This window comes from Poecilia reticulata, chromosome 9 (genome assembly GCF_904066995.2).
Source record: "Poecilia reticulata chromosome 9, P_reticulata-male-v2, whole genome shotgun sequence".
In the NCBI taxonomy this organism is placed as follows: domain Eukaryota; kingdom Metazoa; phylum Chordata; class Actinopteri; order Cyprinodontiformes; family Poeciliidae; genus Poecilia; species Poecilia reticulata.
In genome coordinates, this window is record NC_088838.1 from 35,076,861 (window position 1) to 35,102,105 (window position 25,245).

General features: G+C 42.0%; 2 protein-coding genes across 5 annotated transcripts in view; both read left to right on the forward strand.

Moving 5' to 3' along the window:
- The first annotated feature begins 1,618 nt into the window (after nucleotides 1–1,618).
- LOC103470766 (uncharacterized) lies at nucleotides 1,619–14,804 on the forward strand. 2 transcript variants are annotated; one of them, XM_017306581.2, is made up of 6 exons: nucleotides 1,619–1,802; nucleotides 2,686–2,768; nucleotides 3,099–3,195; nucleotides 4,557–4,586; nucleotides 5,041–5,128; nucleotides 7,765–11,560. In XM_017306581.2, the coding sequence occupies exons 2-6, from the start codon at nucleotides 2,690–2,692 to the stop codon at nucleotides 7,912–7,914; spliced, it is 444 nt and encodes a 147-aa protein (XP_017162070.1). In that variant the 5' UTR covers nucleotides 1,619–1,802; nucleotides 2,686–2,689; the 3' UTR covers nucleotides 7,915–11,560. The 2 variants fall into 2 exon arrangements, with proteins under 2 accessions (XP_017162070.1, XP_008417646.1); XM_008419424.3 differs by having other exon boundaries at nucleotides 1,662–1,802; nucleotides 7,765–14,804.
- Nucleotides 14,805–24,805: 10,001 nt separating this feature from the next.
- The window catches only part of fam240a (family with sequence similarity 240 member A), a 6,237-nt gene continuing 5,797 nt past the window's right edge, over nucleotides 24,806–25,245 (forward strand). Inside the window, exons 1-2 of one of the 3 annotated variants that reach the window (XM_081611066.1) lie at nucleotides 24,806–25,036; nucleotides 25,128–25,170. The gene's annotated coding sequence lies outside the window, so the exon portion shown is untranslated. The remainder of the gene's footprint in view (nucleotides 25,037–25,127; nucleotides 25,171–25,245) is intronic. The other 2 variants (XM_017306592.2, XM_008419423.2) reach the window with 2 other exon arrangements.

Below are 25,245 nucleotides of genomic sequence, written 5' to 3' on the forward strand. Positions count from 1 at the left end.
ATAATCAAATAAGTAAAATCAATAATCTAGCCTATCTTTCCCTAATGCTGACACTGAGAACTAAAAAAGGGAAACTTTGAGAGAGACGGACAGAGTTTGGCATCTTGAACCCCAGAACTGTCCTGATGATGAAGAAGGTGTTGCAGCAGCAGCAGGAGGTGCTGCAGCAGCAGGAGGTGCTGCAGCAGGAGGTGTTGCAGCAGCAGGAGGTTCCCAGTACAGGAAGAGTACTGACTTAGAGCAGCAGGTCTCGGGCCTCAGGGTGACTTCCTCATGCGTGTAGCGGTCCTCAGCTTCTTGTCTTGCAGCTCTGTAGCTCCCTTCTCCTCGTCTCACGATCTTCCTGGTCCCACGGAAGGAACACACCAGTTCTTCATCTTTGCCTTTGTCTTTATCTTTGTCTTTATCTTCATCTTTGCCTTGGTCTTTGTCTTTGGGGGTCTAAACCCAGCTGATGAGAGAAGTGCGATTTGAAGCCACATGTTGCTAACGGGTTGGTCCCCATGTGCAGAACAGTCTCCGGCTCTGTGGCCCCGGCTCTTCTTCAGCTGCAGAGTTCTTTGTCCATCTCCATCTTGGCTCGAAGCTGCCTGGAGGATCCAACCAATGATTCCTCTGTTGCACCCACCTTATAAAGGGTTTATCCACCTTTTGGTGCGTTTACATTGGCTAGCTTTGTTGCTGTGCCTCTCATTGGCTGACTGCTTGGACAGATGATCTCATCTCCGTCACTTTGGAGACCTCATGACCTGATGTCTGTTCTCTTTTCTTAGAAAAGTTGAAGTTCATCAATAAGGCCTTGGTCACCTCTGCTCTCCTATCAGTTCCTCTTTCCCCCTGACCTTTCACCTTTCACCTACCATCTACACAACATCAGTGACCTTTAATTACAGTTACATTTTACACCATTCAATGTCAAAATCACATTATAACCTTTTAGTTTCTCTGATTTAACATTTATTTATAATGTTATAATAACCATAACTTATTAGTTACTCTTATTATAATCATAATGTGAGTTATTACAGACATTTCTGAAAAGAAACCAATAATAATCCATTATTCTAATTATCTGATACCAAATTACAGTTACTTGTTTCACCTTTAAGTACTTCCACAAGTGTGAGAGTAAGTGTAAATATTCTTATAATCAAACCAACATCAACCACTGGTTAAACCAATATTAATTATTGGCATAATTATAAGTCATTATTTTAAGTATTTTACTGTGGGTTTTATCCAATCTCTCAAAATGTTTAGATTTTATTCTTTAAAAACCTTTAATGCTTTAAAATAAGGAATGGTCTGAATTATTTTTAGCCTGATGCAAGATAGAAACTTCCTCTTTCTTCAGGAAACCAGCTCTTCCTGTTTCATGACTCTCTTTCTGCCTGACTTTGATTTTTTATGATTAAATAGAAAAAAGTAGAATTAAAGCAAAGTTTGCAGGACACAATAACAACCAGATTCATTTTATTACCGTCTGACTGTTGGGTCTTGATGTCACCTGTGTAATTAATTTTAAGGTAACTTTATTTATTGTTACTATTAAACTAAAATCTCCAGCATGGGGAAGTGGGATGAGCTCGACTTTTCTCGACAGCCTCCTCCCTGTTTGTGTGCTGATGGTCCAACGGGGTCGGATCCACAGTGATGATGAAATGAGATTGCTTCACTCCTCCTCCACTGCTGGTTTTCCCCGAAACTTCTCAAGTTTCCTACAAGGAAACATCTGATCCTGGAGGTTCGGTCTGTGGAGAGTAAAAACCATCCGAGGCTGAAACAGACGGCTTCAGATCGCGGTAAGTGGAGAAAATGACTGTTAACTGCTGAGGGTCAAATATGAGAAGGATTTCAGATTAAATCTGACTGGGTTTCAGATCAATCTCAGCATAACGTCAGCAGATCTCTGGGCTTTGGTGAAAAACATTCAGTAACCAGTAGAAACAGGACGTGTGGATGATTCTGTGATGACACAGCAGAACCTCCTGCTGTTCACGGATCAACGGAAAAGTCCAGGAAACCAACAGAACTGCAGGAAAACCGAAACCCTGATTTATAGCAGCTCATAATGGAGAAAATACTGACTTTGTTATAAACGTTAAAGACATTTACTGAGAAAATGATCACAAAATGGAAGAAAAATAAATGAGACTGACTGAAAACGGAGACCGTCCTCATGTTTCCGTCAGCATTACAGACCGTCTGAAACACCAGCAGGTTGGTTTAATGTCAACAGGACCAACAGCATCTTATATGATTATATTGATTTGGACCTGCAAACATGTTTGAATATTTCATGAAGCTTTTCCACAGACTGTGGAGCAAAATGACACCTGGAAGACTGAGAGGGAAAGAACGACTTCAGGGGAAATAAAAACTATTTACTTTGTTCCCTATTTTGGATTTCAAGATGACATTGATTTCTGCAGATTTTACTGGCTTGTGCAGTAAAATGTGAATTGATGCCTTCAGTGGTTCCTGCAGCAGTGAGTTTCAGCTTGGCAGTGGGTTGGGTGCCAGCTTGGCCTTTATGTAGGACCTTTGAAGAACATCTGACTAAACATCCTGAAAGCACAGACCTCGGTGCAAAGGCACCTCCAATCAACCTTTAAATTAATATTGACATGAGAATTTTATTCCTTCCTACTTGCTGGAAAATCTCTCCATGCTCCTGTGTTTCAGCTCGATGGCAGGAAGGACGGCGAGTAGGAAGAGCTGCCAGCTCCTCTTCATCCTCTGCCTCCTGAACATCGGCTCTGGGTTTGGTAGGAACCGTCCAAACATTTCACCAAACACTCAGAAATACATAAAAACTGAATGATAATCCTGGCTTCATCAGCTGGAACCTAAACTTACGTTTCATCTGATAAAAGTTACAGCTGAACAAACAAACTGCCTGTAAATCCTTTAACTAGCAGAAATCAGGTGGAGGGAGTTTTAATGGACTCTTTACCTATTAGCTTCACCAAGGCAGAAGATTATTGATCAGTTATTTAACATCGTTTGGGCCTTGAAATGAGAGAACATGTCCGTCAATAAAAGGTTTCCAGAAATGATCCAGTGACCTTCAGGATGACCTCTGTTTTCCTCTGCAGAGGTGAGAGAAGACGAGTGGGAGGAGCTGAGGCCAGATGTTGCTGCTCTGCATCGCCTCACCGGACTGTCTGAGCACCTGATGCACCAGCAGCTCAGGTTCATCACCTGAGCTTCATCTGACGGAGAGACCGACGTGACGCTCATCAACATGAAGGCTCCTCCATGAAGGCGCCTTCATGTTCATGACAGTATAATCTGGCTGGTTTTAGTCAGGATTTAAAGGAGCTCAGGGTTTCAGCTGTTTTTCAGTTTTCTGGAAGTTTGTTACAGATCTGTGGTGTAGAACCAGGTGGTATAGAACCGGGTGGTGTAGAACCGGGTGGTGTAGAACCAGGTGGTATAGAACCGGGTGTTGTAGAACCGGGTGGTGTAGAACCGGGTAGTGTAGAACCAGGTGGTGTAGAACCAGGTGGTGTAGAACCGGGTGGTGTAGAACCGGGTGGTGTAGAACCAGGTGGTATAGAACCAGGTGATGTAGAACCAGGTGGTGTAGAACCAGGTGGTGTAGAACCGGGTGGTGTAGATCCAGGTGGTGTAGAACCAGGTGGTGTAGAACCAGGTGGTGTAGATCCAGGTGGTGTAGAACCAGGTGGTGTAGAACCAGCTGGTGTAGAACCAGGTGGTGTAGAACCAGGTGGTGTAGAACCAGGTGGTGTAGATCCAGGTGGTGTAGAACCAGGTGGTGTAGAACCAGGTGGTGTAGAACCAGGTGGTATAGAACCAGCTGGTGTAGAACCAGGTAGTGTAGATCTAGGTGGTGTAGAACCAGCTGGTGTCTCCACCCTCCTGGTTCTACTCAGGTCTCCAGCTGCAGGAATCAAAGTTTCTGGTCTCAGACTTTCGTCCTCTGGGCCTGAAATGTTCTGCAGCTGCTAGAAGGTCCACTGAGGAACCGGCTTCATGTGGCTCTGAGGTCAGAGGTCAGCCTGTAGTTCTGCAGTAGTGATTTGTCCAGATTGTTCTTTTTTATCAGTGGTTTGATAGCTGCTGTTGTCAAAGGGAAAACACCTGAAGAAAGCGATGAGTTACTATTTGGATCAGATCATGAATGACAGGCAGGCAGCAGGAACTGGAGCTTCACTGACTTATCATCCGTTGCAGGCTGAGTTTGATTGCAGGTCAGGTGGTTCGGTTTGTGATTATCAACTGTTGCAAATAAAGCTCGAGCATTGTTAATGTTTTTGTTTATGATTTCTGCATGTCCCCTGCATGTTTCAGTCTGGAGTGATGGCTACCGTCTTTCTTTATACATTTCATAACAGTCATAAAGTTGAGTTTTGGTTCGGCCGACTGCAAAGCTGATCTGATTTGTTCCTCTAGTCATAAGTGTTGAACATAAAAGATATTCTGCTCAGACTGTAACTAAATGCCTTTCTATCTGTACTCTGAGTTTTATTATTTTTAGTGTGGTTTGATTTATTTCAGTTACTAATGACAAACGTCTTTCATCCCAACAGCTCAACAAGAGTCCGAAGATCAGTTTCAAGGTAAAAACTTTACTTTTTTTTTTACACTTTTAGAGTTTTTGTCCAAACAATGTGGTTCAATAACATCATTTGTTTTTATAGAGTAAAAACAAGCACCAGAAATCAGAAACATAAAGAATGCATTCAGGCAAAAGATTTATTCTATGCAGCATTTTTATAACAGCTGAAGTTAATTACTAGGTTTTGCTATAAAATGGAACTATGTTCCTGGAAAACACATAATAATATTGCCCCTTTAGCCAAACCTGTAATCCCCTCCAGCATATCTGCAGGTTAATTAGCTCCTTACTACAGACTTTTTCTTATTCACACTAAGACAAATATTCTCATCTTGTTCTTCTGGGGTGAATGATCAGATCTTTGGAGACATGAATAATCTGATTTGACAGACAGTGTTTACTGAACTTTTATTTTCCAATCTTGTTAACCAAAATGTGAATTTTAACTTCAACAGGTTGGACATTGATCAAAACATCTTGAGTTTGTGGGATGGACTTCAGGAATGTGAAAACATGGCGGCTTGTGTCATGGCAAAGAAACAGGTTGGTCAAATTTGGAAGAAATCTAAAAATAAGAAGTGGGATAAGATAAATGAAAAAGACTGGAAAACATTATTTAGACAAAGAATATTTTCATAAACTGCAAATTATTTCCTTATGATAATAAATCCACATTCTTTCAGATGTGCTCTGACAATGAGGATAAGAGCAGTAAAAACCAGGGTGAAGAGAAAAAATGTTTTAATGAGTTCAAAAACCCAAAGGAACCCAGAAACGCAACCGACAACCGAGACAACAGAATCCAGTCCCCAACAAAAACCACAGGCAAACTTAAATACGGGGGACAAAATCAAGAAACAAGCGACAGCTGGAACCAATAGGACCATGACACAAACATAAACAAACATATTCTGAGAGTGTGGTAGGAACGTCTAGTGGTGCCTCCTGTCAGACGGAGTTTCAACTCCCAACTTGGGCAAAACTTTGAACACAGTCTGGGAAAGTCAGAGTGGGCCATGTTCCATGCCTCCATTGTTGTGGTAACTGATCAGAGCTTTGGCTGCATGGTGGTCGGCCCGTTTCAGCTGCAACCCTCGAGTCTGTTGGTGGTCACCCAACTCTGCTGTGGCATGCAGCATCTCAGGAGGGCAAGTGGTGCACCACCAACTCCGTTTATTGTGAGGAAGCAGCACAGCTGACCTCAACTTGGGACATTGTGGGTCGGGGGGCAGAATACTTTGAAGATCTCCACAATCCCAACAACATGGTGTGTAGAGAAGCAGCAGCGTCAGGGGACGTAGGGTCAGGCTCTCCAGTCTCTGGTGCTAAGATCATCAAGGTGATTAACAATAGCTCCTCGTTAGCAAGGCCCAGGGATGGATAAGATTCACCCAGAGTACCTTAAGGCGCTGGATGTTGTGGGGTTGAATTGGTTGAGACACCTCTACAACAATGCATGGGCATCGGGGCAGTTCCCTTGTATTGGTGAGCCAATACAAGGGAACCAGAATGGTAATAACCCTATCTAAAAAGGAGGACTTGTGTTCTGACTAAAAGGGGATCAATATACTGAACCTCTAAGGTCTATTCAAGAGTTCTGAAGCCAACTGCATAGTTAAGCCTCAGACTCAGGAGGAACACTGTGGTTTTCATCCTTGCCATGGCACACTGACCCAGCTCTACACCCTCTGCAGGGTTCTGGAGGGTGATGGCAGTTTGCCCCACCAGTTTACATGTGTTCTGTAAACCAGGGTTCAAGAGGTAGGAGTTCGTCCTGTAACCAGTGGATGGCTAGTTCAAGCCCTTGAGCTGAATGTTTCAGTCATTGTGTCCTTGGGCAAGACCCTTCACCTGTGCCAGCCCTGATTGTAAGGCAGCCTTGCTTCTGTCAGACTGCACCCAGGTAGCAGTGGCTACAATGTAGCTTACTAGCATCAGAGGGTATGCATGAATGGTTGTATGACCTAATGTGGTGTAAACTGCTGTGGAGTCCACTGGAGTTGATAAAGTAATCCAGACACATGGACCCTAGATATGGGCTGTAGATTCCTGCATGACTGGTGTCAAAGCTTGGTCTGAATTGCCAGCAGTAAGTCGGAAATGCTTTTAGTGAGAGTTTGACTAGGCCAAGGTTTCCCCATCACTGATTCAATTTGCATCTTTTATGGACAGAATTTTCAGATGCAACCAAGGTGTTGAGGGATCCATTTTGGTGGTATCAGCATCAGGTCTTTGCTTTCTGCAGATGATGTGCTTCTGTTGACTTCATCAGACCGTGATCTCCAGCTTTCACTGAAGTAGTTTTAAGCTAAGTCTGAAGTGGCAGGGATTAAAATCAGTACCTCCAAAGCAGAAACCATGATCTTGAGCCAGAAAAGGGAAGAGAGTACAGGGGGACAAGATCCTCCCCGCAAGGGGAGCAGACCTTCAAGGAGTTACAGCGGCCCAGGCACCTGGTTGGGATGCCACCTAGATCCCCCCCGCACCCCTGGAGGGACTATCCTTCTCGGCTGATGTGACCAAAGTAGTTGGAGAGAGGGAGCTGCAGGACCCAACCCTGGATTAAGTGGACTAGGAAGGAAGGATGGATGGACATTTATAAAGTAATTACAGAATAGATCATTCAAAGTGACTTTTTTAAGGTTTAATTGGCTCTAGTGGCCTTTATTTGAAAGTAGGCAGTGAGAGAGAAAGAGGGAAGACATGTGGCAAATGTCAGCAGGCCAGGACTCGTACCTGCGACGGCCATGTTGAGGACTAAGGCCTCTATACGTGGGTTGTGCATTACCCACAGCACACCCAAAAAAAGTGACATTATTAAGATGTTAGTCAATTGTTATAATCCCCAACACTAGGCAGGACAAGGTAATTTTATTTGTAAAGCACATTTTCAACAATAAGGTAATTCAAAGTGCTTTCAAGGTTAGAAAGAAAATAAAACAAACAGGCATTACATTGCAGAGGGAAAGTAAGAGAAACTGGTGACACTAGATTTTCTTGCAGTGTAGTGAAGTCAACAGACATGAACAAGACCGAGTCACATCCATATGTTGGTACCAGAAAACCTCAGTTAATATTCCACTGGCTTAAACACTTAAATAGAAATTTACCCACAGGAAGAAAATGTCTAAAAAATGTTTCAATGCTCTTGCTTAAAATGAATTTACTGTATTTTGCAGGATCTTGGAGCCCTGGTAGAACATGTTGAAAAGCAGAAGACAGATGATTGGCTGCTGAGAGCTTCAGAGATTTCACACAGTTACGGACAGAAGCTTCTGATCATAACTGACCAAGAACCTTCAACAAGCGAAAGAGCGAGACAGGAATAAGCCAAGGATCCTCACTATTCAGTAATAGTTCATGTGGAAAGCCTGAGCAATGAATCCTGTGTCCCAAAAGTTGACAGAAATACTGTTGTCAGAATATTTGGACATGTTTCAGAAGATGGACAAACTGTTTCTGGTCTGTGTGGCTCATCACTGGCAAATCTGGTCCTGAAGCCTGGACTGGAAGCAGCAGCAGTTTTCTCTCTGGATGGAAACACAACCACAGAGTTCCAACACAGCTTTGTTCGAGTTTTAATGGTCCGTGGCTCCAAAGCAGCTTTAGAAACTGTTCAAGACAATCACCAGATATACAAGATAATGGAGCAATCTGACTCTGTTTCCACATACAAAATCCCAGAAAGACCAGTTGATCACAGCACCCAGTATGACCACCAGCAGATCGTCTTGCTACAAGACAACACGGTGGTGAGAACAGCTGCTGAGTCTCTTTATGAGAAGCATGCAACAGTTAGTTCACTTTATGTCCTTGACAACAACCTAAAACCAAGACTGATTCATGGTGAACCTGTGCCTTTGTCAGAAAACAGCAGGCTGGTTCTGGTTGGTCATGGAGCCAGAGACCAATCTGGAGAGATGAAACTGGCAGGATTCAAATCCCCAGAAGTGGCCAAAATCATCCAAAACACTCACAGGGTGAGTGACCAAATAAAAACAACCAGTGTTGTGGCCTGTGATGTTGGATCTGATGAGTCTTTTGTAGAAACTCTGGCCAAAGAGCTTCATCAGGCCGGGATTGAGACGGAGCTACACCTGAGGAACTCTTTGGTCCAGGTTAAACATACAGGAGAGAAAATCACTCAAGAATTTACTGTAGATGGAGAACAATGGAGGCAAAACGATGACAGCAAAAAAGTGGTGGCAACTATTGACAAAAATGGAGATGTAATCATTAGAAGTGAAGCTGGCAGTAAAGGGGAAGCAATTTTCACCAATGAAAGAAACTTTCTGGGACCAGACCAAAACAACCGATACAACTGGCCAGAAGAACCAAGGAGGTTTATTGACCAAGACGTTTATACCAAAGTTGATCAGAATAACCCTGATAAAGTAAAATCTGCCTGTGATGAGCTTGAAGCTATGTCTTGGGGTTTGTTTCACCCAGAGCATGACAAGCCAGCAAAAGTCAACATTAACAACTATGAACATGCAGAAGAACAGTATGTAATAATGACAAAAGCTGGAAATAACATGGTGCAGATCAATGAACAACAAAAAATAAAAGAAATTCTTCGCAACTGTTATGAGATTAAATCTGGAAAGGATGCTGTCAGTTTGATCCGTCACTATGCAAAGACTGGAGAAACTAGTTCAACATACTTGAAGATCAGCGACTGGATATTTAAAGTTGATCCAAGAACTCTGTACATGATTCCAGTTGGAAAAAAGCTTGTGAGCACAAACGACAGGGAAGAACAAACAAAAACAAAGGAGTGGATTACAGAACAGAATGGAGAAAACAAAGAAAAGTACTCGAACATACGGGGGAATATTCAAAATAAGCAAGAGTATGCTAATTATGTGAGAGATATTTTTAAAGGTGATCGAATCTCACAGAATCTCTCCCCTGACAGGGAGCTCTTCTATGCCTGGTACTTCGCTGCCTCAGTCGTAGCCGAATCTGCTAGGAACTTGCGGACATTTCCTTTAACCCTTATGGCTCTCGATTTGATTCACAGTAGACCCAATGATGAATACAGGTTAAAGTTTCTATTTGAATACCATCCAATGGCAAGAGGAGATAGTTGGACTGACTCGTGGAGTCGAGGATTTAGTGGAACAGCAGCAGTACCAACCAGACTCAACCAAAATATCCAAAATATGCGTGAGCGTAAATCAATCAAGCTTCTCGAAGTCATACGTTTAGAACTCAGTTTATTCACCAAGTGGACACAAACAGTTGGTAACAATTTACTGAATCAGTTGTCTACTTTGGCTGTGGAGTACAAGATTATTAAAGAGGATTCACAGTTAAAAAATAATTACCAAAAATTCAAAGACACCCTGCAACCTCAGAGCTCTTTAATACCACCTACAGATGGGGGAGAACCTCGAGCATCTGGACCACTGAGTGGTCATGATGATGGTTACGTAACACAAAGAGACGTAATTTCAGCCTCAGAGTTAGAGAACTCCTTTATACATGAAGCATATTTCTCCAGAGGAACAACATTACTGGCTGAGGAGATCCATACTCAGCTTACAAAACAGTTTGGAGAAAATCTGGCAGGAATGCATGTTAGAAAGGGAAGTAACAGAATTGAAAATGGACAGTTTATATGTCAGCTTGAGTCCCAGCTTGCAGATGTCGAGCCTGTCGAGTTTAGAGCTGAGTTGTCAGCAAAAACTCAAGAGTTCCATAAAGAACTTCAGGAAAACATGGATAGATCGGTTCAGGAAATGGAAGAGCACAGTTTAACGTCCAGCCATCAGGGCAGTAAGTTTGCGGAGCGTGTAGGATCTGCTGTTGGGGTCCTGGGTCTCCTGCTGGGGATGAAAGGATCTATTCGTGCTTTTGAACAAGGTCATGTCAAAGATGGCGTCGCTGGGGCTCTGCAAACAGCTCATGGGACGGCAGCTATAGCTTCATCTGCTATAGCAAGAACAGCTCTGTCCTCAGAGGGTCGAGCTGCCAAAGCTGCAGTAACGATAATGAGAAGTCCTGTAATGAAAGGAATGATGACAGCCATTCCGATAATAGGAATTGGATTTGGGGTTTACAATATTGAAGAAGATTTTAAGAGGAATGATGCATTAGGATACATTGACGGTTATATTGATATCGAAATGGTTGCTTTAGATGTTGTTGAACTTGCTCAGCCTGAACTTGCACCTTTTATTGCTCCGGTCAATGTGGCTCTTTCAGTCGTCCGAATGGTAGTTGATGATATTTACATGGGCATAAAAAATGAACTTGACAGCCTCCCAAAGGACGCTGCACTCCTGAGTAAAATAGGGGCTGTATTTGTTGGATTTGGAAAAGGTGTTTTTCATTTTATAATTCATGTGGCCAGTTTATTTTATGATTGGCGTTATGATGAAATTGAGGAGGGACGTAGGCTTGTTGCTCAGATTTCAGATTACCGTAAATATTACGTTGTTACAAAGGAAACAGATGGAGTGACTGCCATTGATTTTAGCGGGGGAGCATCCTCCTGGAACGGAGGAGGCATCGACTTCTGCCTTGCTGACAGTGGTCAGTCGAAGCTCTGCATGGACTATTTTGTTTCCAGTGATGAGAGTTTTGGGAGGGGATGCTGGAACATTAATGCACAGGGAAGTACAGATATAATTCTTGGGACTGGAGAATCACATGAATTAGAGCACACAACACTACAGAAAAAACTTTTCATTTTCATACCAGCCGGCTCTGTGACTGTGGTCTCTGGTTACAAAGATGCTTCATATTCACGATATGGGACATACAGGGGAAACAGGGCTTCTAATCGTTTCTTTGCTGTCCAGAATGCAGGTGACACACATATGATTGAAGTGATGCTGAGTTATTATTACAGACTTTACGGTGAACCAGGTGATGATAAATTTTTCCTTGGTCCTCAGAAAACTTATGTTGAAGGTTCTGGTGGGAAAGACACATACCTGATTCCAGAAAATGGAGGAAAAACCATCATCAACAACTTCGACCCCTCCAAAGCAATGGACACTCTTCATTTCAGCGTTGACTACAGAGACATTTCTGTGTACAAGTCTGGATGCGATGTCGTGCTGATGTATCAAAGCACTCACAGTGTGACCATAATGAACTGGTTCTTAGGGGAACTGTACCGCCACATGATCATGATGTCAGGAGACGGAGTTTTGTTTGAGATCTCCTCCACTGTGGTCACTTCGGTTCAGCTGATGGCCACAGGAATCAACAAGATGTTTCAGAAACTCGGTGAAACTATAAATGCTGCAGATCCACTGCTACGTGCAGTTATAGACATCGTAGGAACTCAGTTTGATGACATTATTCTTGGAAATGATCAGAACAACCTGATAGATGGAGGAGGCGGCACAGATAGACTGAGTGGTGGTGAAGGTGAAGACATTTACAACATCAAAGGTAGCAGCCAATCAGTGTTGATTGAAAATTTCTCCAGAGACAGAAAAACAGACCTGGCCATTATAGATGCAAATCTTCAAAGTTTTAATCTCTGGGTGGAAGGAGATCATGTTAAACTGAAAGCCGTCCATGACAACACACCCATCTACGTGACCCTGGTGAACTGGTTCAGGTCACAGGAAGACCGACACCTGGTCATCGTCACAAAGGATCTGCTCACCTTCACAATCTCAGACAACATAACTGACTGTCTGCTGAGCAACAAGTTCCTGAAATGCATTAAACTTCAAAGAATTGACTACAGCAGCTCCTCATCTCCTCTGGTGGTGGATCTTCTGGCTGATGCAGCTTTAAACAGCCTGACTGAGGTTCGTGGATCAAAGTTTAACGATGTCATCAAAGGAAACGATGAACACAATGTTTTTATTCCTGGAGATGGAGATGATTTTATGCAGGGAAGAGGAGAAGATTGGTACATTATCTCACCTGGTGGAGGAGAAAAAATGATCAACAACCAATCACCAGATCAGGTCTTAGACAAGCTCTTCCTGAAAGAACGATATGAGAGTTTAACAGCTATCTGTGAACTAGGGAACATCATCATCTTGGTCAACAGAACAAGAACTGTTGAATTACAGAATTGGTTCCTTTCAAAGGACTATCAGCACCTGGAGATCAGGACCAGTGATGGAGTAACAGCTGGACTGAAGACCAACACCAGCAGCTGCAATGAAGCTTTAATACAACCATTCATCATTGACTACAGAAGCTCATTACATCAAACTGATCCAATCTGTCACCTATTCTTTTTAAAACAATCACTAAGACTCTTTTGTGGCCTAAAAGGGAAGAAGATTATGATGAAAGAAACTGGTTCAGTGAAGGAAATGTTCGGTTCCTCAGGCTTTGACATCATGGTTGGGAACAAAAACGACAATTTGCTTGATCCATACACCGGAGGGGCAGTGATGTCTGGAGGTGAAGGACAAGACACCTACATAATCAAACATGGATATGGAGATAACTTGTTGATTGACAACTTTGCAGAGGATCAGAAAACTGATACAGTTCTGGTGGACATGGACTTTATTGATGGAGGTCAAGTTGTGTTGGATTCATCAACAGAAGATCTGCGAGTAACAATCAAGACAGAAGGTGAAGAGTTAAAGTTTAGTCTGATCGACTACGGTCTTGGTGACCAGCATCAGCACCTTGACTTTCTGAGCTCAGACGGAGTTCGTTTCAAACTGAAATCAATGAACTCCTCTGGAGATGCGCCTCAGCTTCAGGTTGAAGCTTTCAAAGTGACTCTGAAACAATCTGAAGTGGACTGCCGTTTGGACCTCAGCATCCAGAGAAATCTGTCAAAGGTCCAGACTGCACAAGGTTGTCCTTCACAGTCCAACTACATGATAGGCAACAATCAAGACAACGTTCTGATTGGTGGGTGGAAGGATGACGCCTTGGATGGAGGAGAAGGAGATGACGCTCTGATTGGAGGACATGGAGCAGACATCCTGGTTGGTGGAATGGGAGACGACACTCTTTATGGTGAAGATGGAAATGACACGATGCTGGGCGGCTCCGGCTGGGACGTCTTCATTCCTGGACCAGGACCTGATCTGGTGGACGGGGGTTCTGGCAGAGACACTGTTCTGTACCGCGGTGACCATGAAAAGGGCTCAGGGGTTTACGTTAACCTGCTGAGCGGCCAAGGTCACTATGCTGATGCTGAAGGAGACGTGTTGAAGGACGTGGAAGCCGTGATCGGAACCATCTACTCCGACATCTTGGTGTCTGGTTATGAGAGTTCCCTCCTCAAAGGTTCAAGCGGTAATGACATCTTAGTGTCCACCGGTGGAGATTACCTGGTTGGAGGAGATGGGAATGACATCTACATGCTGGCCTTCGACCACGGCTCCGTCACCATCGACAACTGCGCTAAAGACAATGCCACCGATGTTCTGTACTTCAGCTCACATTCATTGCCATCATTTGATCACCAGTTTCTGCCAGACAGAATCGTTTTCACTTTCTTTGGACCTAATCAAACTGCTGTGAAAGTTGGACTGAAAGGCTGGAGAGACGATGACAGTGAATGTGGCCATTTGAAGCTGGTTTTCAGAGAATTGGAGATCTCAGTGGACCGTATTCTAGCTTTCTACCACACAACTTAGGCCAAAAGAAACATGCATTAGGCTGAAGCAAAATCCATTTAGGGATCTTTTTGAAACATTATGCAGTTAGCCGTAGAAAAGTAGGTTACATTTTATTTGAAACATTATGTTCATTCATTTGTACTTTTGATATTATGCATTAATAATCGATATTTGAATGGCAGGATTTGTTTGGATTTGTTTTCTCCACCTTTGTCTTCAGTGTCACTGATAAGATTTGAGTTCATTTTGATTTGTTGCTTCAACAGTAAATGTCTACTAAGAAGATGCCTTAGAAATCCTTCTGAAAACCAATATGTAATCTTTAAAGACTTTAATCAGTTACAATAACATTTAATTTCCCTCTGGAATCAATAATGTATTTCTGAATTTGAGTATTTGCTACTTGCAACACATTTCTATTAGGACAGTTGTTGAAACAAAGTTCAGGACCAACTTTTCCAAACTTGCATGTGGGATTATTTCTTTGTTCAGAATTTAACTGTCATATTTCAACTTCTGACAAACATGATTATTTCATATCTAAAATACTAATGTACTTCCAAATCAACACATTTAAGTTAATTGTATTATAACCAGCAGTAATTGTATGCAGGAATGCAATAGTTCAATAAAATTATTGGTTAAAAGAATATTGTCCCAATATTTAATGATCAGAAAAAAATGTCTAAAAAACAGTCTAGAGACAGTTAAAGTAGTTTTGTATTTTTAATTTGTCATCATTTGCATTTCCCACTGAAACACTCAGAGAAACTGAGTACAAAGACACTTTTCACCCTTGCAGCAGCCCACAGTGATTATGTGATACCTGAAGGTACATGACAGGCCGCAGGATACATGTGCAGCACATTGTGTTGTTCCAACAGTTAAAGTGCAGCACAACATTCAGGGAAAAAAGAAAGTCTCCTTAAGCTATAAAATCTAATGATGGATAGTAATACTCAACATGTTTAACAACAATGGGAGATGAAATTCAATGTCACTCTGGAGGATGAATCGTGGGAAGACACTTGTATTCGCTGCCACAAGGGAGTCGGGAGTCCGAATTGGAAAGAATTTGACTGGAAGTGCAAAGCAAGATTTTTTTCAAACTACACTTAAAAGTTGTCTTTCAAAGTGCAGTCCTAGTTCATCACTGATGATAAACTAGGACTAGATAAGCAGTCCGGACTAGCGGTCCTAGTGATGAACATTGGACTGGTTGTGGTCAAGTTTCTGGGATTGTCCTCTGAAACAAAACTTTCAAAGTGCATCATTTTTCTGGTTATTTTCTCAGTTTGGGTTACCTGACTTGTCCTACCTGTCATGAATTGCGGTGGAGAGGAAGACGCTGTGGACCCAGGTTGGAATGAAGAAAATGATGATGTAATCTAACAAACTTGACACAAACACTAGACAGTCTAGAGAAGGACCTGACAGAGAACAAGAAACACAGGTGGGCTTAAATACACGGGGTAATCAGGGGAACTAGACACAGCTGGGATCAATCAAGGGTAGAAAGGACAACGGGAAACTCAACTGGCACAGAAACCTAAATAAATACACAGAAAAACTCAAATCCTTACACTACCTACCCTGTGTGATGGCAAGTGGAAAAGTAGGGACTTTGTAAGAATATTGATGTGAAAGCCCCAGTCTCAATCTCAGGATTAAAATGTTTACATTTAAACTGCTTGTTTTGGTTGGCAATAAAAAGTAAATTAATGAAGTGCAGCAGCCTGGGAGGCTCTAAGTATAGATTGGATATATTGCTATATTCAGTTAGTAGATCTTTATTATAATGCAGTGGTTTAGCACCTCTGACGAGCCGCTGCTCCTCAGCTCCATTCGCAGGAACTGACAGGAAGCTGCTTGATGATTGATTCTGTCTGAAATAACAAGGGAGGCAGATGTTAAATAAGAGTTAATATTTAATTCATAATTGAAGTATTTAGGTATCTAAATGTCAGACAAAAAAATTTAGTTGAAAGTAACCAATGTATTTAACAGCTTACTTGCATAAACATTATGTGTTACCATTTTGAAATTGGTGAAATATTTTTACTTTTACATAAATGCTTCTGACCACACATGGATACATGAAAACAGCTCACAGGATTTAATCAAATCGTCCAACAAAACTCATCTATGAAGATGAAGCTATGATTTTAGCCATGAGGCAGATTTTAACCGACCTGCAGGTTTGCATGCAGCCGTCTCGCTGAGGCCACCGAACCAAAAACGACAATTTTACGACTCGCTAAACAAGTTCTGAATAGTCATCATAAATTAGCTGACATTTTTACACTATGAAATGAAAGTATATATTGTATTTTTTCAAAGAAATAAGAAAATACATACCACCATGTCATTACAGTATTTCCAAAGAACTGGATGTAGTCCTCAATGTTTCCACAGATTGGAAGAATCTGTGTGACTGCGTGTTTTTTCTGTGCGAGTGTGTGATCTTTCCTCCTGGAGGATCTCTGCTGGAGAGGCGCTCCATCTGCACAGGGGCAGGTAACCAGTGGCTCTGTTTAAAGACGCTGTCAGACGACCCCTGATGTTTAACGTCTTTGGTATAATTAATCAGCTTCGTACTCTTTCCTGTGAGACCATTCCAGATGTCTTCCTATCCTTACCTCTGCACTCCCAGGATTTTTTGTATCTTCGCTCCTTACCTGTCTCAAAACTCACCTCTCTCTGGATCTCCCTCGCTCCATGGGCGTCTTCCAAAGCTTCCTTACCGCTCTCTGCCTCCCGCTCTCAGTCAGGAAACACCGACTGGTTTACACACTCCTTCACCAGCGCCTCTACCGAGGTCCTACCTTCTGCTCATGGCTAAAATAAAACCAAACCAAAAGCCAAAGAACATCCTCTGCTCCCTCATCTTCATCATCTGTCAGCTGTTTGTTGATCGAACCGCTCCTCTCTGCCTCTCCAGACTTGGCTGAGATCTCTGCAGAACCAGACTCCGATGCACCTGGTGGCATCCATCCAGTGGTGATGGACAAACGAAGCTTCCCAGCCCTTTGCCCAAAGGCTCCTTACTCAGTAATTCATTCATGGCTCACTAGTGACATCTGCTGTTGAACTAAAACTGCGACACGTTGCTGCTCAAATAAATCATACTTTAAAATATATTAGAACATACCAGTTTAGGCAATATGTCACAATAAGGTTTTAATCAAATCCATGAAGGGTTTATTGAACCCGGTTTATCTTTGTTGTGATTTGTGCCTGAAGTAATCCTGCTGCCTGTCAGCTCAGGTTGTGTTTTCTTATATCTTAGATTTGACAGTAAAGATATTTGCTTTAGTGATTGTTGGAGCAGAACTAATGTTTGGTGTGTAACTTCCTGACAAACTAAGATTTTTCTAACTTTATTTTTTTGGGAACTTCTGGTTCTGATCCTTTATAGTTACCTGCAGACAGGATGTTAACCTCCCAATAACTTTCAGTCTGTTTCTGCTGAGGCTGACGATGAAACAGCAACATTTCTGGAGAGAGGGGCTTAATTATTATTTAACAACCTTGTTGTGAGCAGTCATTTCAAAGTATTCTCACATGGGAGAGGATTTTCGCCTTGTTCTTGGCTCCTTTTCAGCCACTGCTCTTCTCAGATGCTACTATCTCTGATGTGACGAATCGACGCAAAATGAAGCAGTGACGTGTCCATTGTAACGCGACGGGCCGTTTGTTGTCCATCGCGTGGTTTCCAGCCAGACGGCAGACGCATCGAAGCTTCATCTGACACGCTGTTTTTACTCTGCACTCGCCTGAAAGCCTGGCTTCAGGTTTCCCACCACCAACTTCCTGTGGTCACTTCCTGCCACCTCTGTAGCGCAGCGGCAGCTGCTGGACGTGCCGTTTAGCTGCCCTTTAGGTCTGACCAGTTAGCTGAAAGACACACAGAAAATATTTAACTCTGAACCATGCATTCTCAAATTAACATAAGCAGTAGCAAATAAAATAGTATTTGGATCTAAAATAACTTAATATTACATAAAAGTGCCACTTTGTAGCTTGTGCTGTAAATCATTTGTATGATTCTGTATTTGCCTCCCGATATGAACTGGATTTTAGGCTAATTAGTCATTAATGTTCCCACCTCCCTTAGCAGAGGGCAGCTACATGCTAGCTCAGACTATTAGCTACTCAAATTTCTGACCTATTAAATTACAAATGATTTTCCAAACCAAATAATATTGTTAGTTATTAATATATGCACGTATAATCCCTCTGTAACAATGAACTCGGACTTGCTAACTTTTAGCTACATACATCCAAAGATAAATAAAACCTGACCGTGACAGATGACCTCCAATAGTAAAGCTGTTGTCGCGTCTCTCATGAATGACGCGATGACGTCATGAAACCGAGCCACCGCCACGGCTTCCGGTCGGACGCGCTCCGCTCGTTGATCATTTTCATTATCACTCTGTAGTTCCTCTGACTGTTCATGGCGATCTTCGGCTACATCCAATGCCTGCCACTCATTGACTACCTCAACAAACACCTTCTGATTCCCGGGGCGCCACCTAGCTGCCGCTGAATGCGACAGTCCCCAACAATGGACAGAAAAGCCTGTTGATGCTCCAAGGGTTACATATGGAGTTAAATTTGTTTCAATTATTCACTCAAAAATACCTAATCTCAAATTTAAAAAATAAACTTGAGATCAAAACGTTTGGAACTTCAAAGATTTTTTTGGTAAACAACATTTTTTTTTTACTTTTCTTTTATTGAAATCACTAATTTTTGTGTGATGAAGTGAAACAGTTATTTGAAAACAAACTTTTATTTGAACGTCAGAAATTTATGGTTGCAATTTTCTTTTAGGTTGCGCTTCTCCAACTTTTACTTACTAGCTTAAGTTTTGATTGCGAATCTCATGAACATCCTGGGCGGGGCCTGAAGACAAACGATGTAAGACGTGTCCCTATTGGTTAGTGCTGGCTGAAGCTGATCCTTCCCTATTGGTCAGCGCTGGCTGAAGCTGGTCCTTCCCTATTGGCTGAAGCAGATCCTTCCCTATTGGTCAGCGCTGGCTGGAGCAGATCCTTCCCTATTGGTCAGCGCTGGCTGAAGCTGGTCCTTCCCTATTGGCTGAAGCAGATCCTTCCCTATTGGTCAGCGCTGGCTGAAGCAGATCCTTCCCTATTGGTCAGCGCTGGCTGAAGCTGGTCCTTCCCTATTGGTCAGCGCTGGCTGAAGCTGGTCCTTCCCTATTGGCTGAAGCAGATCCTTCCCTATTGGCAGTGGCACAAAAAGTGGGTATGCAGCGTATGCAACGCATAGGGGTGCAGCACCAGAGGGGGCGCCAAAACCCCATCTGTAAGGGGCGACGCGCCGATGTTTTCCCATACACTTCAGCGCGCCTCACGCTCCTTCATCTAGCGCACGTAACGAGGTAAATGTAGCCAGTTTTACCCTTCACGTATCGTCGCCTCGGAGGGGGGGTAAGAGCGAGTGAGCGTCGCTCCTTCACCCTGACATTCCTTCACTCGGAGTGGGGGTGTGGTAGGGGTGGGGGGGGGGGGTGATTTTTGTTTTCGCATCCACCTGAATAATGTGTAGTTGCGCCACTGCCTATTGGTCAGCGCTGACTGAAGCTGATGCCTCTGATCCTTCCAGCCAAACCACCAAGCTGGCCTTTTTCACCAACTCACTCAGGTTGTAAAGGCCTGATGCCACCTCCCAAGCACACCCCAATGAAAACAATTACACTGGCCACTGTACACACCTTAAACATCCAAAGCAGCCTGGTCCACAATTTGACAAATGCGATCCTCCTTTAATGTTGAGGACCCCCGGTATTGTCAGCCCAGTCTGAATTTATTATGGAATTGCACCCCAGGTGCATGTCAACCATCTTAACTTCCCCTTATTTCAGCAGGACCTGAAGTCCATCAACAGTTTCCTGCTGTGTTGGACTGGAGGTAATTAGAAGAGTAGAAATACTTTATTGTCCCACAGAGGGGAAATTAAGGTGTAACAACAGCACCATATATGAAAGGTCACATAAGAAGTTTGTCAGAAATATAAAAATGGACATTTCCATCCATTTTCTTCAGCCCTCATCCCATTGGGGTTGGGAGGGCTGCTGGTGCCTCTCCAGCTGTCAACAGGTGGGGGACGGGGTCACCTTGGACAGGTCGCCAGGGCATGAACATTACCAATAACGGTTAAAACGTTCTGTACAAGACATAACATCAAAATACTTTATTAGAAATATAAATGTACTCATGATCCAAGGGATGTGCAGCGGGTAGGATTGCTTCATGACGAACATACCGCTCTTTGAAACAATGGAACTGACAGCTGACATCATCTAACAAAGCAAAATAGAAAAAGTGACTGCTAGTCATTCAAATGTCACCATTTACGTGTAAAATCAAATACATCCACCATAAAGTCTTTCGTTCATCAGTGAGAATTTAGTCTTTATTTGAGGGTTTTATTCTTGGTTTATGAAAGTTAAACCAAGAATCCGTTGAGACAACTTCATTTATGTTGACATGCACAGAACATGTGCATCAGCCTTGGTTCATTGCTGGACCAACACAATGTCACAGGTTTCAGTGTTATGAACTAAAACATCTGTTAGAAAACCATCACATACCTTATTTATCTCTGAAGGCAAGAATACTGGGTTCAGGAAAACAAAGGGGAAAAGCAGTCGCAAGTTCAAAGCCATATTCTGATGTATGTAGTGAGCTAATCTGAGCTAGCTTTTGTTTTAATCTAGTTGATGTGCTAGCTAGCTAACATGCTAGCTAATGAAAGATGGTTATTGCGTTTTCACTGCGATCTTCAATCACACGTCCTCTGCTGATGCCGTCTCTCTCCTCACATCAGTTTGAAGGCAGATTCGTCACAAATACCTTAAATTCAAATGAGTAAAATGTAATCAGCCATTTTTTCATGATATTTGACAATAAATAATTAACTCTTTCTCCATCCAAACAGCAATAAGATGAGAAAACTGAATAAATCTGTAAAGCAACACTCAAGAAAAGGAAATAATCCACATTTGCTAAAATGTTTCTGATTTTTACACCAGAACCATTTGATTTCAGCCAGAAACTACATGTTTTACTTCACAGGCTACTTCCAAGTTTACACACGTTTTAGGCTGCAAATATAACAAAACGTAAACATTTGTTTTAAAAATAGCAAATTACTAAATAACAGAGCAGGTAGCATCTTAATGAGCTAATCTAAGCTAGTTAATGCTTTATTCTGACATGCTAGCTAGCTAGTATGCTAGCTCAAACAAAGAAGTAAATAAAGGAAACGTCTCAGCCTTGGCACCGTGAGCGCTGCTTGATGGATGCTCTCATAAAGATAGAAGTAAAAATGTGTGTCTGTTTGTGAGACTCTTGGGTGACAACACGAGTTAAATGTCAAGCCTCCCGGGGCGCGATGTGACTCTGCAGCAGGCTGTCAAACACACATTCCCATGTCTGGCCTTCTATCTTTATCAGGCCTGACAGACGCAGCCACGGCCTCCATGTCATGTTTGTGTTTGCAGGTCCAGGCGGCCATGACCGCACACAGTGTTGTGTTTACGTTTCAGGAAGAGTCAGGACATTTGGACACCTGTTCAGTAAACCGCTTTACATGGAGGCGCTTAGTTCATCAGCTGAAATATGATTAATATGAACAAATACACAACTTTAATGAGACCAAATCATTAAACAACTTACCGTTTTAATGGGTGGATACTTGATTTATGCTGATGTGTTGATGCTGCAGGCTACAGAGATGCTAGGTGAATAATATCTGACATGTTTAATAATTAACAGCAGGGTTTCCCTCAGTGTATCATAAGCCTGGCGGGCCACCAGGCTTTACTTGTAGTATTTTTTTATAAAGCAGTGACAATGACAGGTTATGTTGGGTTTATAGTCGGCGTCATTTGAACCAGCAAATCAAAATCCTGCACCAAGCTGAACATTACTAAACACGAGGACAGGAGGTTTAAAAGACGAGAACACCTGGTCCTTCAATACTGTAATTGTTTAGTTGGTGGTTAAGTATTGCTAGTATTTCCAGGCCAGATTTTACAACCCGACTGCTGGTTAAACACGGCTGAGTTCAGCCTGGAGAGGAAGTCTGAAGTCACAACGCGACCCGAGGAGCGTTCAGCTCTCGGGCTTCATGGGGGTTAGTGACGGGGCTCCGGTACCTCGGCTAGAGCTGAACGTCTCAGATGTCATCACCAAATACTAAATCCTGGAAAGTAAATCCAACTATCGTAAAAGGTAAAAAATTTATTTTATGAAAACTAAAATAAAACAATATAAATAAGAAACATTATTACAAAGTAGCTTATTTAGGCAGATTAAACTTTTATGGTGTTTTTCTGGACCTTTGAAAGCCTCAGATAGAAAAACTTCACAAGAAACAAAAAGTCTCCTGCTAACAAAAACTGCTGGAGTGTTTCTGTGTTTTGGTTAAATAATTATTAATCATTCAGGGAAATAACCAGAGGAGCAGCGCGCCGTCGCTTTAATGCTTCACTGAGGAAAATAAAGAGCCAGGTGCCCTGAGATTATTCCTGCTGAGCCTTTTAACTCTGAGTAACTGTAACCTTTATTTATTTTATTACCTACCGTCGCTCATAAGTGACAGAAACTCGACTCAGTGAGCAGGAAACGGAGCCCTGAAACTGATCTGAGTTTGTAATGATGTCATGCAGGGTCCAAATAACTGTGTGTGTGTGTGTGTGTGTGTGTGTGTGTGAGTGTGTGTGTGTGTGTGTTTCTTATTTAGTGCCAGTCTGTCATCTATTTCTCTGTGACTTTCAGATCTTCTTGCCACTCAGATTGAATGAAAACTGGATGAAAGTAATTACAGGGTCTAATTAATCACATTTTAACCAAAATCCCTATATAAAGGCAAATTATACAGGGATAGGGATGTTTTTTATGTTTTAATTTCTAACATAAAGGCAAATTAAGTAACGTTTTAAATTCTAAAACATAAAAAACATCTTGATTTGATTTCATATAAATAATTTTCTCTCATGAATGAATAAACAGTGAGTCTTAAACTTTGACATTTGCTCCAAAGCAAAGAAAAAACATTACTTGAGTAACGACTGAACCGATTCCGTCTCGCCAGCCTTTATTTTGATAGTCCACTTCCTCTTATCAGCAAGCTAATTTGCATATATGCGCGAACTATTTAGCCAGTGGAAAATATGTTTTTAGGTTGAAAATTAAATGTTCAATTTGGAAAATAAATATTTACTTTGGAGCCAAATGTTCAGTAAATATTGAAAACTGTTTATTCTCTTTATAAGAGGCTGAATAAATAAAAAACACAGATGTTAATACTGTGTAACTTTACCATAACTCACCATAATACGGTGTATTATGAACCATTACAGTTCACCAATATGACAGTAACAAATAACAGATGAAAACTAGACCAACTTACTGTAATAACTCAGATTTATGCGTAGCTAATGTTCAGGATATTTATTTCTGACCTGTTGCGTAAAGACGGTTTACAGCTACAACATCAAATGAGTTTTTAGCTAACGGCTAAACCTCATATGCTAGCAACACAGTATGTAAATAAAATCTACGTCCGCCTGTATTTACAGGGTTTCTAACTGTTAGTAAAACAATTTAGCAACAGTACATGTGTTTATGTGTAAACTCATACCTGAAAAAACGGAATAATTCAATAACCGAGCCACGGACTCCGTTCTTCCTCTGCGCCATCGGAAGCCGTTCGGCACAGTCCACAGTTACTCACTAGCTCTAGACTCCCCCTGCTGGTTGCAGTTGGTTACTACATCTATTGGACGTACTGTAGCTAATGCTAAAGCTAGCTAAGCTAAGGGGCTAAACGGGGCTATAGATTCAGCAGTTTTAATTAAAAAAAAAGAAATATACGTTTTTAACAGTTTCACGTTTATTTCTTTGCTAAAACCCAAACTGAAGTTTACCAGAATGTGATCGAAAATGACTTGGTTGCTCTATGATGGAGGAATTCAGGTGTTTCAGCAAAGCGACGGAACATCGAGGCTTCACAAAGATTAGTAATAAAATATACTATAAAAACAAAATTAAGAATAAAAGTAAATCCAATACATTTACAAAGACTTGAAACGTTTTAGTATAATTTTTGTTTTCTGTTGTTCAATCCTTATGTAATGTAAAATATAAGTTGAAATAATTGATTTAAATGTAATGTATTTAGTCTAAACAGGACTTGGACTAGGCTGGCCAGATTTGGATCCTAGTCAAAGCTTGAGCTCCAGCCAATCTGACTGGCAGCCACTCTGATGAAGCTAATGTGTTTTATCTGGTAATAAAGTCATAATATCTGATAATAAATGTTTGTGAGGATTTGAGTTTTCTGTTTATTTTGGTTTCTGTCAGTTGAGTCTGCTGTTGTCCCGTCTGTCCCTTGATTGATCCCAGCTGATCCCCTCTGTAAATGTCCCATCTCTGTCTCCTGTTCCTCGTCTGTCCTCGTCTGTTCTGTCTTTGTCAGCCTGTGTCGTCCCAGGCGTCCCCAGCCAGATATTAATGCTCTTTGGGAAAGTTTTGGTTTATTTTATGATCTGAAGGTAGAAAATAGATTCAGTCAGCATTTCTGCAGCGTTTCTCCTCAGTTTTCTCTCCTGGGTGTCTGGAGGTCTGGCTGGAGCTCCACATATTTCCAGGCCTGACATCTGGGAGGTGTCCTGCTGCTGGGGGCGTGGTTCGGGCTTTGGCTAGGACGCACAGACAGAAGGACATCACTCGCTGTGAGGGACGGACGGACGCTCAGCTGGGGCTCTGCCTGACGGCCGGCGGCTTCTCCTCCTGCTAAGTAAGATCAAATATCTGCTTCAGTGACTTTATTCAGCCTTTCTCAGGTTATTTAGATTAATTCAGCAAATAAAAGTATTTTAATACATAAACTGAGGATTTCTGCATTTAACCTGTTTTTCTCTCGTCCTGCTGCAGAGTTGTGGACGAATCAGAAACAGATCTGCTTATCCCCCTACAGGTGCAGCTGATGTTCCACTGAATAACTATAATAATGTGTTATTATTAATTATTATTACATTTTATATCATTGTAC

What these genes read in the sequence shown, in the direction of transcription:
- LOC103470766 (XM_008419424.3), top strand. Translation starts at nt 8,167, where the DNA reads ATGGTCCGTGGCTCCAAAGCAGCTTTAGAAACTGTTCAAGACAATCAC.